Consider the following 18,675-nt stretch of genomic DNA (forward strand, 5'->3'; position numbering starts at 1 on the left):
AAGTATTGCATTAATCTATTAATGCTGCGTTGCTCAATTGATCGTTGATACAACCATGTATATGTTTGTACATCTTATTTTATTTCCTTTATCTCGGCTGTCCGCCTTGATAATTTCACTAGCGCACTGATACTGCGTTTAGAAGAGAAGATATATGAATTATCTCCCCTTTTCTCATTTTACTCTAACGAGAGTTGCGCCCCTTGAACGGACACCCTCTCCATTCAAGCGCGCTCCATTGTTCTTGGCCGACGGCAGTATGTAAACAAACCGTCATGGTCGCTGACCACCGCCCATTCCCCCCCCCTTTTATTTCTTACAACTTGTGTTGATTATTTGAGATTATTATTTCCCCTCATATGTACATTTTTATATTATTATTTTCCCTTTTATGTACATTTTTATATTGCTACTATCAGCCATCTGTTTTCCAAATCCCATTTATCATCATCTCCCCATTGTGATGTAAAGCAATGTTACCAATCTGACGAATGCACCTCAGTCGAGGGCATCGATAAGATGCATGAGAGACATGTCCTAACTTGTCTTTATTTATCTGCAGCCTCCCTCAGGTGTCTGCCTATTTGCTATCGAGACTCCCCTATCGCCGTTGTGCTTAGTGCTATTTAGCGCTGCACTTGCCTATTCATCGGATCACTTGCCACTAGCTATTGAGTATCCTCTACTGCCTACGTGGATCTACTCAACTTTACTAGGCGCTATCGGCCTTGCCCGCCTATTCGACAGCCCACCTGTCAATTTATTAGGTGCGACGTCCCTAAAGACCCAGATCTGTGCGAGACGTCATAGCTACGCCAAACCCTCTGCAACTCACTGGACTTATCCTGTCAACTACGCTGCCCACGACAGATCAGCTCTGCCCGCAGTAACCTTGTGCCCACGGTAGCCGGTCACCCGCCCTACTGTGCCCACTACAGATATCAGAACTTTGGACTGAGACTCCACAAGAGCTGAATCACCGGCGTCCCTCTATCCGCTAGAGCGCCACCTCCAGCTGCAGAACCTCAAGCCAGGATCACAGCCAGCTGCGACATCAACAGGACAACCAGCTAAGTTCAGAAGACAAAGTGACATACTCTCTTATTAAGTGCAAGAGTGATGATTAGACATGGTATTCACTAGAGATAGATGCAAACCCTCCCCCTTTTTATTCTTTTTTGTAAATATTTATGTAAATAAATATTCTTCATTTTAACTTTGTATCTTTCTTTCATTGCGTGCCTGCTCCCGATTACGGGTTGGTGTGTGATAGCTTTAAAAATAATCATCCCCTAGACATTAAACGCGCCAAACACACGTCTATTCCCCAACCTGTCACATCTCCCTAGATGACAAAAGTGGTCATCGAACCACGATGAACGAACTATAGAGAGCTGAGTGGACTCAGAGGCGCTCAAATATCCTGATTCGATTCGAACCCGGGCCTCGGGTTGGAAGACAAGCGCTTTACCGCTAAGCCACCGCGCCTCCACTCTAAATATATTATACAACTTACTAAATGAAAATATATCAATATGTTTATATATAAAATATATATGCCTGTACGGGTGAAGCAAAAGTTGGGTGGAGGGGAATTTTGTGACTAACTTTTTCGCTTTCATTGTATTTATTGTTGGTGAGATTTTAATGCGAAACCATCACTTGCCGCCAAGAGGGTTTTAATGTTAAAACTCCTCTCTTCTATAAAACAAAAAATAATCCAAACGACAGTCGACAGATTCTATGGGCGTAGCCAGGAGGGGCTTTGAGTTTCAAACCCTTTTCCAGAGGGCTACAAATTAACGGGCCCAAAATATGAGAGCCAATATGTGCCTGGGACGCATTCTGAAGCGGGTCTTTCTAAATCAAGTCTATGTGGGGGAAATTACGTAATAATAATCGCAAGCAAAGAAAAAAAAGGTGGTTCCAGACAGTGAAAAAGAGAGAAAGAAAGAGAGCAGGTCGTAAAATGTCATTGTAACAGACACACTAAATCACGGGCTAAAATGTATGTTAAGGTTGATCATTAAAAAATGGACCGTTTATTAGAATTAAAAAAAAAAGAAAAGAAGGTGTTTTTCAGGCCATAAAAACAAACTAAAGCCTAGAAGAAAAAAGCTAATCCGGCCATAATAAAAATAAAAAGCCTATATAGGAACAAATCAACGGGCGTAGCCGGTGCGTACTGCTAGTCTAATATATATAAGCAAATATACCACTGATCTATCACGAGCTTTCTTAAAATATCGTACAGCCTCAAATTTCGTACTCAGGTTACGTTAAAGCTTTTGACTCTGTAAGTATTATCATTTGCAAAACGCTAGACAGTACTTTGTACTATTCACTAGCGGCATGGACTTCAACACAACTTTGATGTCTTCGAGGTTGTGTTTGGCCTAATCATTTTGCTGGTCGGCATTGACGTTTGATCACACTCCCATTTTTTTTTTCGCTCCTTCCCTCTTCCGTCTTTTGATGTTTCCATTGACAATGTTAACAAAACGAGGGATGAGAGAGGTTAAGTTAGAAAACATTGATGTCACACAGCTAAAAAAATAGGGGCGACAATTATCTATTAAACACTACTTAATAATAATTAACTTGAACACACACACAGCCGCGAAATTGCAAACCACCTAACTTGTTCACAGCTCAATATGGGTACAGAGTTCTACTTTCTGCGATTTGTAAAGAAAAAAGAAAGTTTTTTTGTATTAAAATTAATAACAAACTTATGCTTAGTATGAAGTCATTGATGATGGAAATTATGATAATAATAATATTATATAGCGCTGTCACATCAGATATGCAATGAAAGGAGATTTATATTTATATTTTAAATAATGGGTCATGATATATTCATATACAATTCGCGTTTTTGAGAATGTACTAGGACGAAGCAAGAGCTTCACCGTGGGTCGACTAGTAAAAATACTTTTTTTTCAGTTCTACATTTATTATTTAAGCGGGTCTATACGAGACCGTTTGTTATAGAAGACTTAAACACTGACCAGCAACGTCACAACCTGTATGCAGTTTAGACAAATAGCTTGTTGCTATGTCGTACAGACCTGTGTCTAAACTGTCCATAGTTTGTGACGTTGCAAGGTCAGTGTTCAGAGCCTTTTATATATTGGTCTCGGTTTATAACAATTTGTATTAAATAGTTGAGCTAATATATTAAAGATAACTTAATATTAATTTCTAGGAATGGATTCATTATTTATCTATTATGCACACACACACACAGAGTAAAAAAAAAAGATAAAAAAGAAAGCCTGGTCAAAACAAACAGACTCAGTTCTCATAGCGTTTATTTACATAACCTTCAAATATACGCATATATATACACAAGCCAAATACTTGTCATCACAATGGAATCTAGAAGCATGTATATTGATTTATATTGCGTTGACATAGTTCACAAACTCTGTCCATTTCCGCGTTAGTCTTACAAGTGTTTAGCATGGGCTGTGTTGTAGCTGTGCAGGTCCCATAGCAGCAGGGTTACAGGGAGAGAAGACCAAGTCCCATCAATATGTTATTACTATTCCGGTATATTTAGTACACAGAGGTTCTAACTAAGGCAAAAAACAGGGAGGAATGGAGAAAGTCGGTCGAAGAGTCTTGCTTGGTACCCCGACGGTCCAACAGACTTAGGGATAGGTAAAGGTAAAGGTAAGACCTATTAGCATTGACAATCATTGGAATTTGTACATTGGCTTAAAATAAATGCCGCCTCTCGGTTCTAGCACAAATTAATTTGTAATATTTAGTTGGTAACTGTGAGTTTTTACTATGGCGTCTTTGACATTTAGTTTGTCTATTTATTACATAATCGCTACCAATCTTCCCCTTTCAATCTTCTAACTTTTTTTCTATGGGTTCCAATATATCACCACCACATTTCGAAATATCGCTTTCTCTTTTCCTTTTCAATCTTAAAGAATTTTATGGCATGAAGACTCTAAACGGAGTCTAAAACATCTCACTGGAAGCAATGTAGAGATTTCTCCGATTAACCTTTAGTCGGAAAATCCAAAATTATAAAAATGAGTTACTCGCAAAAAAAATAAAATAATAATAATAATAACAATAATAATAATAATAACAATAATAATAACAATAATAATAATAACAACAATTGCACAACAATTCAATGAATGGGGAAAAGCTATTTGTAGTAGTTTATAGCCAAACGAGACTTTTCAGATTCTTGCTTGAAGCAAGTTTTAATCACAACCACTAAGAGGTCCGAAATGGTGTCAAAACAAAAGGTTAACGAACAGTTCCTTCAGTTCCTTCCACAACTTCCAATTACCAACAAAGCACCAGACTGTGACCAGACCAACAGTTCCTTCAGTTCCTTCCACAACTTCCAATTACCAACACATCACCAGACCAACTGTTCCCCGACAAAGGATTCACATAAACTTATTGCTTAACAAAAATTCTGTTGAACAGGTCAATTTTAAAGAGCGAATTGAATACAAATATTTAAAAAAAAAAGAACTTTGACCACCGGCTAATCCCCCAAATGGTAAATTGTATTGTCCAATTGGTAAACTACTGGCTGAACTTTCCACTGTTCAACTCTTTAAAGACACTAAATTTTCTTGTATCATTCCCTATAGTCCCAAGTCCTACTAATTCGACTACAAAGTGACTAGAAGAAGCTTCAACTAAAAGCCAGTTACTCAGATAAACTGATAGATATTTTCTTTGACATATTCAAGATACTAGTATATATATATTATATATTTATATTTATTTATACAGAAGAAAGGAGACATACATCATAGTTGTGTATACAATCAAGTATTCTTATAGACATTGTGATTCCAACAAAAGACCTCTGTAAATTGTACAACCTACATAAATGCATTTGGTAAAAAAAAAATGTTTGCAACCAAATAAAACAAAATACAGATAAAAATATTTTATAAAGATTTTAAATAAATTATTCAACAGACATTTACAAGCAAACACTACCAATAAGAAAGCACTTTAGCAGAGCTTTTTTGTTTCACATACATATAAGATATAGCAAAGAAAATGTAAGCAGAATGAACATGACGACTATTATATTTTCAACAGATTGAAATAAGTACATTCCACTGGAAACAAGGCAAGTCACTCTGCTCTAAAGAAAACAAATTAATTGTCAATAAACTTGGCAACAATCTACTTAATTCTTCCGAAATTTCGCATTGCTTGAAATCTTAATACAAATATTTCTCTTTATTTAAAATGATAGAATCTAACGGTCTAAGTAGGCTTTAGGACAATGTCATATTAGAGAGATATGCTAAGTCCAGTTTCGATTGAATATACAATCATGACAGAATCATCATTCAAACTATTAGAGTTGCACTGCATGTTTTAATAACACAACGGATACAATATAAAATAGTGAAAAGTTATTTCTCCTAGATATGCAGGCTATATACAATGTGCACTTACACATTCCTAACTTGTGCACTGTGCACTTATTTAATAATAAAGTGCTTAACACTGTATATGATGAAAGGTCTAGTTGGCTCAATTGAAAACCGACAAAGAGCTAGTGGAATTAAGAGCAAACCGAGAGTGAACAACCGCGGTGGCTGTTGGAGGCACTTTAAACTTAGTTTCAAGTCTGACTCCACCACTTACTTTTTGGTCATTTCTTCAGGAATGGAGATTATTACGTTCTGCAGTGACTGAAAGCGGCATGGGCGTAGCAGAAATTTTTTTTTTTGGGGGGTGGGTGGAATTTCCGAGAATCTACTGATTTGATTCGGTTGCACTTCGGGACAATGCAATGATGCCTATTTCAAGTTATCCCGACACAGTTAACGAAAGAAATGTTCACCTCTGTAAGACAGGCTGTGTGATCAAAGTTAAAACTAGCGTGGAGTAGATGTAGAGAATGCTTGCCAGGTCCTTCAAACTTGCATACTTGAACTAGAGGACCAAACAAGATACGTCACGTTAGAAGACAAACCCTATCGAAAACTGTCTGACCTGGAAACTATCCATGTTAGGTCTAGGAATTTGTTTCTGAACCCAACACGCCAGTGAGCTCTCAGAAGAAGAAGATTTGGTGCCAGACAGAATATCACAGGAGCTAAACTTCATTCCAATATTTTGTGCACATAACTTAGCAACTCTGGTTCGCTGTGTACACATAACTTAGCAACTCTGGTTCGCTGTGTACACATAACTTAGCAACTCTTGTTCGCTGTGTACACATAACTTAGCAACTCTGGTTCGCTGTGTACACATAACTTAGAAACTCTGGTTCGCTGTGTGCACATAACTTAGCGGCTCTAGCGCACTGTGTGCACATAACTTAGCAACTCTGGTTCACTTTGTGCACATTACTTTGTAAATCAGGTGCTTCTTTTGAAACTTACTTGAACGCTTCATTCCTCACTGATTTCTAGATCTAAAAACAGTTTGAAACATGTCGTGTTTAGAAACCTTTATGTGAGAACTTTCTGCTCTTTCAAGTTTTGCTGAGTTAGAAAAAAAAAAGGAAAGCTTTTTACTAAGGAAAGAAAGAACAAAGTGTGTGTGTGTTCTTTGAGTGTGTGTGTGTGTGTGTTTGTGTCGAGCATCACTGAAACGCATGGACTAAAAGAGATACAGAAATAGAGCGTATTAAGAAATAGGGAGAGCGAAGAAAGAGAGAAAGAGAAAGAGAGAAAGAGAAAGAGAAAGAGAGAAAGAGAAAGAGAGGTTAAAAAGATATTACATAATGATTACTTTAAATGCATCTACTAAATTTTAAACAAAAGTGGCTTTTTAAGAGAAGGATATTTTAGAAACCTGTATTAAAATAGTAACTTTAAAATAACATTTAACTACTGGATCCGACTTAGGATATAAAATAGTAAAGAATTCATAATAATATCAATAGTGAAGAAAGAATATATGTTTCATTTACTTTTAATCTTTCGATTTTCATTATTCTTGAATTTAAAAGCATTACTTGTGGTTTACAGATGACAAGAGAATCACGTGGATAGGAAAAAGAACAGTTTAGATGAAGTGATTGAGGCGTATCGTTCATATATCCGAGGTTAGATTGGGGTCTTAGGTAATTTAACCAGGTGACTCAAGACAGGACTACTCTTTTCTGCTTTTTCCGTCTAAAGGACTATAGTTCACCAGTTATGAATTATAAACTTGTAGACTGCTTCACCTTTATAGCCTGATTCTGTACTGCGATGGACTAATAACTGAAAACGATTCTGTCTGTGAAACAATGCGATTGGGCAGCTTCTTTTTTTTAATCCATTATGTACATGACTTAGACTTTATTTTTTTACAGCCTGCCTCATGGCAAGGTCTTATCGACTTTCTGAACACAAAGTTTGCGGGGGGGGGGGGGTGGTGGTGAGGTACCCATCAGTTTAGAAAAGAATCTTCTGATTTCCTCAAGCATTGGAAACCTGGACAAGTTGGCAGATTTGTACTTCTCACCCGCCAAAAACTTTATTATTATTTATTTGGTGATGTTGTTTTTTAGAAGTATCAACTTATTTAAAGAATGTGCATTCAACATTTCATAAAACAAAAATTTGACAAAAATATTGTTAAGCTCACTATGGTCAGAAATAGTCTTCATTGGATTGGAATAAAAGTGTTGAGGGAATTATTTTCAACAAGAAATCACGTGGAAGGTGGACGGCTATAGGTTAAGCTGACATTTGTCATGAAATATACACATACACAAAATAGTCCAGGCGTCATGGGTTCAGATCCTGGTTAATGTACGTGTCAATAGTAATCGATTAGCTGGACAAAGATGAATTGATGTCCCGATGTCAGGATGTCATGTTTCAATGATGTCCCGGTGTGGGAGAATGTGATGACGTATTTAGAGATGCAATAACACCTACAAGGCGTTGTCCAAGTGGAGCCATTTATCACAAGACTTCCACAGCTAGCCAAAAGTCCTTTCCATCTCTCCTCTTGTTCCCATATGTCAGCCTCAATCACTCCATGTGACCGAGGCCTCAAGAAGCTGAAATCCTCTCTTCCAAGAGCCCAGGACGAAAAATCCCCCAATAACAGCTAACGTTTTCGCACAAGGGCCATAACTCTGAGCGCCAGGCGTTTGGTCGCGCCATACAGTTCGAGCATCATCTGCTGCAGCTGCTTGCGGAACCTTGTCCCGGACACACAGTAGAGGATGAAGTTGATGGAATTGTTGGTATACATGATGAAGTTGGAGAAGATGTTGAACACCTCCTGAGCTTGGCTGTAGCCTGGTCCAGTAAATATAAACACCTGTGGAAATTTGAGTATAAATTGTGGTGTGAATAAGGGTATTTATAAAACTATGCCAGTCATTCTCAGTTCAGGTAGTCAACATTCTGATTTTTAAAAAAATGCATACACACTGAAGGGAAATATAGCAATGATCGAGGTATTAGACAATGATAACAATGACGATGGGAATGAGGAGGAGGATAATGTTAATGATGAGGAGGAGAAGAATGAAGGATAATATGCTGACTATGTTAACGAGATAACTTTGATGATGATTATCGCGCGTCTAGTTAAATTATCATTTTTGTTTTTTAATTTTCTGTGAGAATTTATATTTAAACAAATTATCTTTTATAGTAACAAAAATAAAACTACATTAGCCTAAAGGGCCTTAAGAACACATTGTTTTTGAGAATTTAGAAAATGAACTTGATTGAACTGTTTCGATAGTTATCAATATTATTTTCTATTTTCAGGTAAAGGTAAATTGAACAGGATGACCTGTATACTATTAGATAGAGTTCAATGGTGTGGTCACTGACTTACCCGTCCAGCCAGGTAGATTGAGATTGGGATTGTACACACTAGGAACACGGTGTTGATGAGCAGCAGGGACCGGGTCAAGCTCTTGCTCTTCTGCCCAGTTGTCATCTTCTTCTGGCCGGGCTTCTTGCTACTCTTCGTGACGCTTCCCTTGGAAGGCGAGGCTATGGAGTTGGGGTAGCCTGTGACGTCACTGGAGGTGCTGACCATGCTGACGTCATCGCAGGTGCACGAAGCCTTGCTACCCTTGCCTGAGATGACGTCACTGGGCAGGACGGCTGTAATGGCCAAGTGATGCGGGCTATCCGGACGGTGCGCTGTTTCAAAGTCTGTGTTCGAGGTTAGTCCAGACCCATCAACGTTGTCCTTTTCAAAAGCTTCTGGGCAAAGAACAAGCTCCTTGAAAATATCGCTGTCCAAATCGAAATCATCGTCTTGGTGACCAGTGTCCAGGACCAGGTCAGGTGTACCATGGCCATCTATTTTGGCTGCGCTACTTAGATTAACTTTGTCACTTCCATTGTTTGTAATGAAAATTAAGATGCCGTCCTTTCGATCTAAACTTTGCGACTGGGTATCTCCGAAGCTATTTTTGGACATTTTAGATTTGATATCTTCAGATATCTTTGGAAGATCTGTTAGAGGGACCTCATCGCTGGCACCGCTGTGTTTGTTCTTCAAATATTCTTTTTCATTATACAGGTTGTCTCTGTCCAAGCAATCAACATCGTGTTCAAGATTGTTAAAGTGAACATTGCTATTATCCGTGTTTTTCTCAAGCGGACTACTGTGATCCTGATGTGTTTCCGCTTTAGCGGGATGATCTGAATCGTAGCCGTGGTTTTCTTTATAAGCGGTTCCTTTCTTTTTCCATTTGGCAGCAGCCGACTTGGTGCTCGCGACTGCCGCCACGTGCTGACCTCCCCCAAACTCGTCCATATTTTTCACGGCTTTCCCCGTGCGACTCACCGTGACGATCAGGGCCGTGTTCAAGCAGACGAGAATGAGACCCGGGAGGAGCGTGAACTTGATCAGGACAAGCCAGCCCCAGATGTAGGTGTAAAAGTCGTCATAGGCCGCGCTGGTCAGAGTGCACAGCTTTGGTTTGGTCTGTTTGGGGGCATAGTAGTCCCCGTACATGATAAACATTGGCAGATTGACCAGGAAGAGAATCACGGTAGTGATAATGATGGCCATGTACACTCTAAACCGGGTGACCAGTCGCTTCATGGGCCAAACGATAGACAGCAGGCGTGCCGTGGATACGAGAACCAGGGCCCAGGAGCTAAGGTCACAGGTCACGTAAGAAAGCCATCGATGGAACCTTAAGAATGTATCCAGATAGAAAAGAAAATGTTAGCATTGAGTCTGACGCAAACACTAAACTAAATGTAAAATGAAAGTAGTGGATGTTTTCATACCTAGCGGAAACAAAACTATAAATAGCTCTCTTCTGGTGTATCCGGTGTACAAAATAAAGGCGGGTTGGATACACTCTGTTTTTTTACAAGATATAGTACAGTTTTTGTTTGCATTCATTTAGAGCTGGAGAATCAAATGGATTTTCTAAACCCTTCCGTTTACAACACAACATAGCGTCAATAGGAAGAAATCATTTCAAGCTAGGACAGTGGCGCAACTCAAAACTTATTGAAAAAACAAAATGTTAACACCCGGACTTAATACTGCATGTTAACATTATAGATTAGTTCATTCAATAACAAAGGAAACTTTGAGTTTATGCTCACTTTTGTTTTCTTTTAGTTGAAAACATTGAAGTTTAATTAAGCGCCCCAGACATTGTTTAGTTTATTATGAAAATGTCCAATACAATAAAGAATGAAGTCATCGATGTAATGGAAAGAGACACAACTGAAAAGAAGCGCTGATTGGACAGCAATGTTAAGACAAAGTGTACGTTCAAGGGTTTACATTTATTAAGGCGATGGTGGTCAAAATAGATCCGCCTATATATATATACATTTATGACACTAGTTTTCGATGGTTGGTTTCTTTCATCAATTTCAGATTTTAATTTTCTTTTTCCTAAATCCAACCATCTCATTGTTACATATAATTAGCTCAGCTTTATATAGTCATTCAGTTCAAGTAGTTGTCCACAATGAATGTAGAGCCATAATATTTTAAATAAACATCCCAGATGCTGAATAGAAGGCAGCAGAATCCAGAGGCTGCATTTATTTAGTTTAGCTTTAAGAGGTTATTATATTTACTAGCATAGATTTTATGTAGCACAATATCAGGCGTAGAGTCAAGTTGGGATAGTCGTAAGCTCGTCAACAGCAATGGCGACAACAATATCGGCGTCCACGTGCAAACTGCACTAGATACTTGTACGAAAGACAATATCGTCTGTTACGACGTTATCAAACTGAACTTAACATTTGACGACACCGAATTAATTCAATTGAATTAGCAATAAATTATTTATTGTCAAATTACATTTTCCATCGTTTAACTCTATTTGGAAGTTAAAATAAAATGAATTTTCCAAAATGAGATTTCTAACACTTTTTGTTAGTATATTGAAGAATTCTTAAAATCCAATTAAGTTTTGCTTTCCCTTGTATTGGGTCACAAGCTCTGAACCTTTTTTCTTTACTTATAACTTTTACCGGGCAATGCTTCACAGCCTCACCGTGGTGCTCGGGTGACAGCAGTCGCTAGAGGAGACGATTAGGGAAGCAAAGCATAAACCTCATTGGGGTGCCTAAGAACCGAGTTCATTGCACTGACAGGGATGAAAGAACGCCCAAACAAGCACTATCTACACATCATTTCTCAAGGGGTCTTTTTTATGGCTGCACGGCTGTTCGAAACCCGATTCGGGTAGAGTTGTGTTTACTGAGCGCCCAAAGCATGGAATTACTTCTCCCAGATACCCCTTCCCCCCACTGGTCCACAAATAAAATTGGGCCATAGCGCTCTGAGTATGCTATAAGCATGAAAGTAGCGCTATATTAAAGCAATAATTATTATTACTAGTCGACCGGCGGTGTAGCATACGCCGCTATTTTGCAGGGCCGGCCTTAGGGGACCGCAGTGGACCCGTACTTTCATAGGACCCGCGCTAATTCTAGGTGTAAAAATTATTAAATTAAACCATTGTATAACTTATAACAGACATCCCGCGGCCTCCTGTCAATTTACCAGGAGCTCATGGATCTCTCATGAAATTGCAAAATATACGAAAAAGTCCTGAAAATATCCGGAAATTATTAAAATCTTTAGAAAACTCATTCGAATCTCCAGAAATATATAGACAAAAATTTTCATTTTGTGGTGTCATTCAATAAGGAAAATGCCAATCCTACGCGCGAAAAAAAAAACGGCATTATCCTGTAATTTTGGAATCTGGAGAAAGAAGCTACTCGAGCCTCAAACTAATGAAGAATTACTTGAGGTCAACAATTCTCGTAGATAGATTGGAACATTTGGTAATTCTTGTTATTGAGCGTGAACAAAGTAGGAAATAGAATTTTTATGATATACTGTATTACCGCTACATGCAAGGCTCGTAAAGTTCGTGGGATAACTCTATCCACAGAAATAAAAGAGTGATCTTTCCTTTACTTCTTCTTCTCGTCCAAACTTTTGAGCGAAGAAGAGAATTATATATATAGATTATGGTTGTAGTGCTATATAGTGAACAAGAAATATTAACCTACATAACAAAAAAGAGAACCTAACAAAAAAAAAATGAACTCACTTGCAGGACAGTTCATTGGTCCTACGGATGTCGTAGTTAAATAAACTCTTGCCAAGGAAGTAGACAACACCAGTGTAGAGGGCACCAAGGTCAGCCAAGGTCAGGTAGCGCAGAAATATGGCGATGGTGGTCTTCCTGTTTGATACAGGGACACATGATATCAAATACATTTAGAGACGAAATACATACATGCTTAGTATTTGATGAGATCAACATAAAACATTTCAAACTATCTTTTAGTATTTGAATAGATCAACATAAAACATTTCAAACTATCTTTTAGTATTTGAATAGATCAACAGAAAACATTTCAAACTATCTTTTAGTATTTGAATAGATCAACAGAAAACATTTCAAACTATCTTTTAGTATTTGAATAGATCAACAGAAAACATTTCAAACTATCTTTTAGTATTTGATGAGATCAACAGAAAACATGTCAAACTATCTTTTAGTATTTGATTAGATCAACAGAAAACATTTCAAACTATCTTTTAGTATTTGATTAGATCAACAGAAAACATTTCAAACTATCTTTTTACCCATTTTCGGCTCGATTGAGATCTATATCATTCAATGATGTTTTTTTTTTTTTTTTTAACTGGAACACAGACTAAGCATCCTTGGGTTCCTAGTCCTAGAACAACAACACAACTCGTGAAGTTGTTCCCCTAGTCCCAAAAGACCGAGAACCTTTAGTGCTATGGGATGGTCTGTTATTACCGAAACAATACTATGGAATGATATAACTGGACCTCCCTTTCGCGCTACACAATTATTCAATCTGAATTTCACGCAGACCGTCTGCTGGGTCATGTTAACCTACGAGGAAATTAGAATGCAAATGGGCTTGTGTTATGATATGAGCACACCAATGACCAGCGTGGCATGTGTCTCTATATGTGGACAAAGGGAACTGGACGGTGGAGTGGAATTGTAATAGAACCAGCCCCGTACAATGTTTGTTTAATACGAAGTCAGCGTCTAGTTTTAGGGGGGGGGGGGTAGTAGCTGAGAGACAGAGACAGGAAGAGACAAAGAGATACATAGAGAGTAATAGAGACACAGAGATACAAAGAGATACACAGAGACAGAGAGAGACAAAGAGATACATAGAGAGTAATAGAGACACAGAGATACAAAGAGATACACAAAGACAGGAAAAGACAAAGAGATACATAGAGAGTAATAGAGACACAGAGATACAAAGAGATACACAGAGACAGAGACAGGAAAACACAAAGAGATACATAGAGAGTAATAGAGACACAGAGATACAAAGAGATACACAGAGACAGAGAGACAAAGAGAGACAGACAAAAAGACACAAAGAGGCAGAGACAGAAAGACAGGAGAGACAGAGAGTGACAGAGACAGAATGATATAGTGAGACAGAAAGACAGAGACCATGACAATGAGTTGTACATCATCCCCGCACTACCTACTCAGATTTTCACTCTAATTTAAATCATTCAAAAATACTTATCTAAGGGGACAAATGTAAAACCACTGCCGTCACTCTCAACACTGCAAGGGTAAGTCCCTTTTCTTATATATAAAAAGTTAGTTAATTACCACTAATTGACTAGCTAAGTGTTTTTTTGATTCATGTATGACCATTGACAATGAATGTAGAAAACGTCAGCTATCTACTCTGTGATGTATTGTAACATAGTTGCTTTAACATTGATTTACGTCCTAATATAAGCTTTGTAAAAATGAGGACAATTTCAATTCAACTCACTCTGTCTGTCTAGTAAAAAGTTTGTGCACGTTATTTCTCCTATACCCAATCTAGGATCATGCTGGAATTTAGGCACAATTATTTCTTTTAATTTTTAAAAATTACCAATTAGTTAAATACCTATAGGTAATTAATTCTTTTGTTTGGTATCTAGAACAAGGGAAAGAGGCTTTACTTGACTGAAAAGGTTGTATGAGCTGAGTTAGTCCCTTTTAAAGTTCGCCGCTCTAAATTGTAATGAACACTGTGATGACTATACATACTTCTCTAGTCATAAGAACCGCACTAGCAGAGTGGTTAGCACGTTGGCTCGACGAGTCTTGAGCAACGAGTTAGAATTCAGGTCGTTTTTTTGTTTTTGTAAATGGTTTTAAAACAAAAATTATGGTAAAACTCCAGCCAGAGTTCCCTTTCTTTCTTCCCTCCCCTCATTCCCATGTTCCCAACAGGTCCAGTCAGTGTTAGGATCATAGCGTAGTGAGAAAGTTAAAAACATGAAATAGCACTAAACAAAAACAATTGGTAAAAATATTATTAATCGCACAGATTTATTGTTGTTGGTCTAGATCTATTACAAATTTAATTACATGACTGATCCAAACTAAGTGATACAAACACACTACATAATAGCTTTTTTTAAAAAAAAAGATTTTTTGTGTTTTTCTAGTTACCAATATTTTTGTTGTTAAACGCAACAGTATGCCGTTGTTTCTCTTTGTTCTTCTTTTTCTCCGTCTTTCTCAGTTGACATGTTGGAGGGTTCAGATCAGTAATCCTCTGAGATGTGAACCGCGCAGTTGTTTCCACTGATTCACAATAGATGAAGGAAATGTTGGACGAGATTCTAAATGATGTGGCGCCATGGGAACTGGGATGTTTGGGAACTTGTCAGCGAGTCCCATGTTTGGAGATGTTATGTGAGAGATGGGAACTGTGATGTTTGGGAACTAGTCAGCGACTCCCATGTTTGGAGATGTTACGTGAGAGATGGGAACTGTGATGTTTGGGAACTTGTCAGCGACTCCCATGTTTGGAGATGTTACATGAGAGATGGGAACTGTGATGTTTGGGAACTTGTCAGCGACTCCCATGTTTGGAGATGTTATGTGAGAGATGGGAACTAGGATGTTTGGGAACTTGTCAGCGACTCTCATGTTTGGAGATGTTACATGAGAGATGGGAACTAGGATGCTTGGGAACTTGTCAGCGACTCCCATGTTTGGAGATGTTATGTGAGAGATGGGAACTAGGATGTTTGGGAACTTGTCAGCGACTCTCATGTTTGGAGATGTTACATGAGAGATGGGAACTGTGATGTTTGGGAACTTGTCAGCGACTCTCATGTTTGGAGATGTTACATGAGAGATGGGAACTGTGATGTTTGGGAACTTGTCAGCGACTCTCATGTTTAGAGATGTTACATGAGAGATGGGAACTGTAATGTCGTTAGGGCAAACTGTGAATCTGTTTGTTCCCAAAACTAAATGTAGATTTAACACACTATAAAGGTCATGTGAATATACTCTTGTGGAACACTAATTGACTATCTGGTCCCAACACTCTCTTTTGGGGGGGGGGGGTCTATTCAAAAATCAAAAACTAGTGAACTTATGTTGACAAATGTTATAGTTCCCTCTCACCAATTATTTCACTGTTTACCTTACTATTTGCATTGCTGTTTATCTCATTATTTACCTCGCCGTTAACTTTACTGAATACCGCAATGTTTGCCTTACTAATTACTTTACTTTTACCTTACTAATTAGCTTAACGATTACTGTACTGTTTACTTCACAAATTACAACCCTAACCGTATATATTACCTCACTGATTACTTTGGTGTTTACCTATGACTAGATCTCCAGCGTAATTTTGCTTTGGACAGTAAAACGGACCAGCACTTACCGTTATCACATTCAGAAATGTCATGGTTTCTACTTAGACAATACATTAAATCATTTATTCATTGCTGTAAATATCGTCTGCTCCTTGTACTGAGATGTATCAAGATCTCTATAGACAGACTATCATCCCGAACGCTAATGGCCTAGGCTAAAATGGTAATACAGAAGCGGAGAATTTTTAATAGCAAAATGTACTCGCGGTTTAGAGTTATGGGACCTGTTTACGGGACAGCACACACTCCACCTCCCATTCCCCATTTCTTCCATCCATCAGAATGCTCGGTTTGATATAGGCAGTCAAGCCAACACTGGAACGTACATTGATTGTTTACTGCGTTGTTTAACTCTGTGGTAAACTTTGGCGCGCAAGTCGAGTAAATGTAGAGATAGAAGGGAAGTAATTTTGGCTACTCACTAGATGAATATGTCCCTTTGAGTCTAATGCTTTGGACTTAAATGGCTTTTAATATGGCCGATAAAACGTTTGCGTATCCTGTTTGTCTGTTTGTTTGTCTGTCAAATTTTATATTTTAAAATGCTAAAATAACAGCTTTTTAAAATGTTGACTCATGATAAAAATAGATGAAATGGCAAAATTTTAGTATTTTAAACTTGAAGCCTTGAATGTCTAAAATGAAAAATACAATTTTTTTAAATGAAAAAAAACAACCCATTCTTGTATTTTTAAAACAAGAATCAAGTCTTGCATAATAAGTAAACTCAGGATCATTTACCCAACATGCATAATTTACCAAACACCCAGAGCCTCAGAGGCCGTCTACAAGTTTTGTATGAAATTCACAAACTCCCTTTTTAATACCCCCTTTTTTTTCATTCACTGGATTCGACATCTATTGTTTAGTGAAATTGTATTGTTAGGTTGGGACACCTGTCATTTCTTTGCTGCATTTTCATTGTGTATATTTTTCCCGCATCTGATGCAGACCAAGCCGTTGTCCGACGCGAGTCTATTTAAGTAGGCCTACGTCTGTCCGTCTTCTGTGCCTGAGTTCTACAAGGGCTCTCCTATTGGCAAAAATGGCCTTAGTGATAGCTCTCCAACTGTCTTTTTCCGAGGCCATCTGCTGCCAGCTCCTTTCCTCTATGCCAGTGAGGGCAAAATGGAGACTGCTTTCATCTTTATAGTACTTAACGGGCACCTCTGTTACAATGAGAGTCGTACAAATGTATAAAATAGTTTCCTATCCATCGCCTTAGAAACAATTGAATGCAACATTAAAGATCTGGGAGGGGGGGGATAAAAATCTCACCCCCCCCCCACAAATAAAAATCCCTTTATAGCTTATAGAGGCATTTTTTTTTAAAGAATATTTATTTTTATTCTTGTTTTATGTTACTTGTTAAAAGTAAGTATGCACCCACGTAAAAACATTATTTTTGGTCTAAAATGTTGTTTGAAAAAGAACATTTCAAAGAAGGATGTGGGTCATTGTATGCGTGTAATATAGGTAGATACTCTGATAGCCAGCTCACAAGTTAACTCCCTTTTTATCTTTTTATTACTTTATCTATTAGATTTTTAAATTTAAAAAAAAATCATAACGGTCAAACCAGAGTTTTCCCAGTGTGGTCAGTTAGCTAGTAATTCTTTCCCAAAGATGTATGTAAACTGTCAAATTTCTAGGAAAATCACTAGAGAAGTTTTCGAGATCTGTGTCCATCCAGGTTTCAGTTTCCATAAAGTGTTTGCAAGCCGAATTGAGGAGGTGGGACAAAAACGCAACGGCATACTTTCGGAATACCACAAAAAAGTAATTGGTTTAGACTTCAAACACAATGAAGAGAATGGGGAAATTGAATGTCAAACAGCAAACACATTGGCGAGATACGAACGTGACAGACAGATAGAAGACACAAGCACAATAAAGATGTATATATTTTTTTTTTGCCTTCCAGGCCTATAGAAATGCATAAAATCCACTTTAGGTGAATTCTAGTTTCGGCGAATGATTTGATGACGTCATTAGCGCGTGTTTACTGGTGCAAGCTTCCGCGAAATTATCGTCATAAATATTTTTTTGTCTTTGGTCTGGCGAGTCATACAAGTCGCCTATAAATCAACTCAATTTTTTTGTTTTCATTCAACCATCTGTTGCTTAGTTCGATAAATATGTAGATAAGAGAATGACTCATCAAAGGGGCGCTTTTGTACGAAGGTGCAACCAAGTGCATTGTATTTTTTTATATAAACAGTTATCTCAGAGCAGCGTGACCTTGGCTGTTAAGGTTTCAATCAATTAACGTTAGATTACAAATGTGAATGGTAGCAGGGTTATTGTTGAATAACGCGCCTTCACTGCTCGAGTCTTTGGTTGCCTAGATCTAGATCTGCATTTTGTCTTAGATTGCAAGAACTATTTTCTAAACATTTTCGTGCTAGTTAATCAGTTCCTATGAATATAAAATAAAATTTCTATGCTAAAGTGTTCTGCATTAAAATAATTAATAATTAATACACACCATTGTTTTTT

General features: G+C 37.8%; 1 protein-coding gene across 4 annotated transcripts in view; it reads right to left on the bottom strand.

Annotated features, from left to right (window-relative positions):
- Positions 1-3,296: 3,296 nt before the first annotated feature.
- Positions 3,297-18,675, bottom strand: part of LOC106054255 (uncharacterized) — a 55,059-nt gene continuing 39,680 nt past the window's right edge. For all 4 annotated transcript variants that reach the window (XM_056005435.1, XM_056005433.1, XM_056005432.1 and 1 more), the window contains 3 exons: positions 12,536-12,670; positions 8,809-10,129; positions 3,297-8,280 (listed from right to left, as the gene is read on the bottom strand). In XM_056005435.1, coding sequence (XP_055861410.1) covers positions 8,065-8,280; positions 8,809-10,129; positions 12,536-12,670 — 1,672 coding nt within the window. In that variant the 3' untranslated portion in view covers positions 3,297-8,064. The remainder of the gene's footprint in view (positions 8,281-8,808; positions 10,130-12,535; positions 12,671-18,675) is intronic.

This window comes from Biomphalaria glabrata, chromosome 12, assembly GCF_947242115.1.
Source record: "Biomphalaria glabrata chromosome 12, xgBioGlab47.1, whole genome shotgun sequence".
NCBI classification, from domain to species: Eukaryota; Metazoa; Mollusca; class Gastropoda; family Planorbidae; genus Biomphalaria; species Biomphalaria glabrata.